The sequence below is a fragment of the Ambystoma mexicanum genome, chromosome 9, assembly GCF_040938575.1.
Source record: "Ambystoma mexicanum isolate Mex_15411 chromosome 9, UKY_AmexF1_1, whole genome shotgun sequence".
NCBI lineage: Eukaryota > Metazoa > Chordata > Amphibia > Caudata > Ambystomatidae > Ambystoma > Ambystoma mexicanum.
The window spans coordinates 41,786,970-41,790,265 of NC_090931.1; the positions used below are offsets into that span (position 1 = coordinate 41,786,970).

At 59.9% G+C, this 3,296-nt stretch overlaps 1 protein-coding gene across 1 annotated transcript; it reads left to right on the forward strand.

The window, feature by feature from the left end:
* Nucleotides 1-1,157: 1,157 nt before the first annotated feature.
* LOC138487247 (uncharacterized) lies at nt 1,158-2,675 on the forward strand. Its single transcript, XM_069613879.1, has one exon. It carries the CDS (start codon nt 1,158-1,160, stop codon nt 2,673-2,675), a length of 1,518 nt encoding a protein of 505 aa, XP_069469980.1.
* Nucleotides 2,676-3,296: the final 621 nt, after the last annotated feature.

Here is a 3,296-nt window from a genome sequence, read left to right on the forward strand (position 1 = left end):
CTTCCAATACCTGACAGCCACCTTCCTGCCGCTTCCACCACCTTCCAGCCACCTTCCTGCTGCTTCCACTACCTGCCAGCCACCTTTCTGCTGCTTCCACTCAATGCAGGCCACCTTCCTTGTTCTTCCACTACCTGTCAGCCACCTTCCTGCCGCTTCTACTACCTGCCAGCCACCTTTCTGCTGCTTCCACTCAATGCAGGCCACCTTCCTTGTGCTTCCACTACCTGTCAGCCACCTTCCTGCCTCTTCCACTAACTGCCAGCCACCTTCCTGCCGCTTCCAATACCTGTTAGCCACCTTCCTGCTGCTTCCACTCCATGCAGGCCACTTTCTTGCGGCTCCCACTACCTGCCAGCCACCTTCCTGCTGCTTCCACTACCTGCCAGCCACCTTCCTGCTGCTTCCACTCAATGCAGGACACCTTCCTTGTGCTTCCACTACCTGTCAGCCACCTTCCTGCCGCTTCGACTTCATGCAGGCAACCTTCCTGCCGCTTCCACTACCTGCCAGCCACCTTCCTGCCGCTTCCAATACCTGACAGCCACCTTCCTGCCGCTTCCACCACCTTCCAGCCACCTTCCTGCTGCTTCCACTACCTGCCATCCAGCTTTCTGCTGCTTCCACTCAATGCAGGCCACCTTCCTTGTTCTTCCACTACCTGTCAGCCACCTTCCTGCCGCTTCTACTACCTGCCAGCCACCTTTCTGCTGCTTACACTCAATGCAGGCCACCTTCCTTGTGCTTCCACTACCTGTCAGCCACCTTCCTGCCGCTTCCATTAACTGCCAGCCACCTTCCTGCCGCTTCCAATACCTATTAGCCACCTTCCTGCTGCTTCCACTCCATGCAGGCCACCTTCTTGCGGCTCCCACTAGCTGCCAGCCACCTTCCTGCCGCTTCCACTACCTGCCAGCCACCTTCCTGCTGCTTCCACTCAATGCAGGACACCTTCCTTGTGCTTCCACTACCTGCCAGCCACCTTCCTGCTGCTTCGACTTCATGCAGGCAACCTTCCTGCCGCTTCCACTACCTGCCAGCCACCTTCCTGCCGCTTCCAATACCTGACAGCCACCTTCCTGCCGCTTCCACCACCTTCCAGCCACCTTCCTGCTGCTTCCACTACCTGCCAGCCACCTTTCTGCTGCTTCCACTCAATGCAGGCCACCTTCCTTGTTCTTCCACTACCTGTCAGCCACCTTCCTGCCGCTTCTACTACCTGCCAGCCACCTTTCTGCTGCTTCCACTCAATGCAGACCACCTTCCTGCTGCTTCCACTACCTGCCAGCCACCTTCCTGCCGCTTCCAATACCTGCCAGCCACCTTCCTGCCGCTTCCACTACCTGCCAGCCACCTTCCTGCTGCTTCCACTCCATGCAGGCCACCTTCTTGCGGCTCCCACTTCCTGCCAGCCACCTTCCTGCCGCTTCCACTACCTGCCAGCCACCTTCCTGCTGCTTCCACTCAATGCAGGACACCTTCCTGGCGCTTCCACTACCTGCCAGCCACCTTCCTGCCACTTCCACTACCTGCCAGCCACCTTCCTGCTGCTTCCACTACCTGCCAGCCACCACCCTGCCACTTCCACTACCTGCCAGCCACCTTCCTGCCGCTTCCACTACCTGCCAGCCACCAATCTGGTGCTTCCACTACCTGCCAGCCACCATCCTGCTGCTTCCACCCCTAGCCAGCCACCTTCCTGCTGCCTCCACTACCTGCCAGCCACCTTCCTGCCACTTCCACGACCTGCCAGCCATCTTCCTGCCACTTCCACTCCATGCCGACCACCTTTCTGCTGCTTCCACCTCATGCAGTCCACCTTCCTGGTGCTTCCACTACCTGCCAGCCACCTTCCTGGTGCTTCCACTAACTGCCAGCCACCTTCCTGCCGCTTCCAATACCTGTTAGCCACCTTCCTGCCGCTTCCACTACCTGCCAGCCACCTTCCTGCTGCTTCCACTCCATGCAGGCAACCTTCCTGCCACTTCCACTGCCTGCCAGCCACCTTCCTGCCGCTTCCACTACCTGCCAGCCACCTTCCTGCCACTTCCACCCCCTTCCTGCCACCTTCCTGCCGCTTCCACTCTCTGCAGACACCTTCCTTCAGCTTCCAATCCATGCAGGCCACCTTCCTGGCTCTTCCACTACCTGCCAGACACCTTCCTGTTGCTTCCACTACCTGCCTGCCACCTTCCTGGTCCTTCCACTCCATGCAGGCCACCGTCCTGGCGCTTCCACTACCTGCCAGCCACCTTCCTGCCACTTCCACTACCTGCCAGCCACCTTCCTGCCGCTTCCACTACCTGCCAGCCACCTTCCTGCTGCTTCCACCCCCGGCCAGCCACCTTCCTGCCGCTTCCACTAACTGCCAGCCACCTTCCTGCTGCTTCGACTTCATGCAGGCAAACTTCCTGCCGCTTCCACTACCTGCCAGCCACCTTCCTGCCGCTTCCACCACCTTCCAGCCACCTTTCTGCTGCTTCCACTCAATGCAGGCCACCTTCCTTGTGCTTCCACTACCTGTCAGCCACCTTCCTGCCGCTTCCACTAACTGCCAGCCACCTTCCTGCCGCTTCCAATACCTGTTAGCCACCTTCCTGCCGCTTCCACTACCTGCCAGCCACCTTCCTGCTGCTTCCACCCCCGGCCAGCCACCTTCCTGCCGCTTCCACTAACTGCCAGCCACCTTCCTGCTGCTTCCACTTCATGCAGGCAACCTTCCTGCCGCTTCCACTACCTACCAGCCACCTTCCTGCCGCTTCCAATACCTGACAGCCACCTTCCTGCCACTTCCACCCCCTTCCTGCCACCTTCCTGCCGCTTCCACTCCCTGCAGACACCTTCCTTCAGCTTCCAAGCCATGCAGGCCACCTTCCTGGCACTTCCACTACCTGCCAGACACCTTCCTGTTGCTTCCACTACCTGCCTGCCACCTTCCTGGTCCTTCCACTCCATGCAGGCCACCGTCCTGGCGCTTCCACTACCTGCCAGCCACCTTCCTGCCACTTCCACTACCTGCCAGCCACCTTCCTGCCGCTTCCACTACCTGCCAGCCACCTTCCTGCTGCTTCCACCCCCGGCCAGCCACCTTCCTGCCGCTTCCACTAACTGCCAGCCACCTTCCTGCTGCTTCGACTTCATGCAGGCAAACTTCCTGCCGCTTCCACTACCTGCCAGCCACCTTCCTGCCGCTTCCACCACCTTCCAACCACCTTTCTGCTGCTTCCACTCAATGCAGGCCACCTTCCTTGTGCTTCCACTACCTGTCAGCCACCTTCCTGCCGCTTCCACTAACT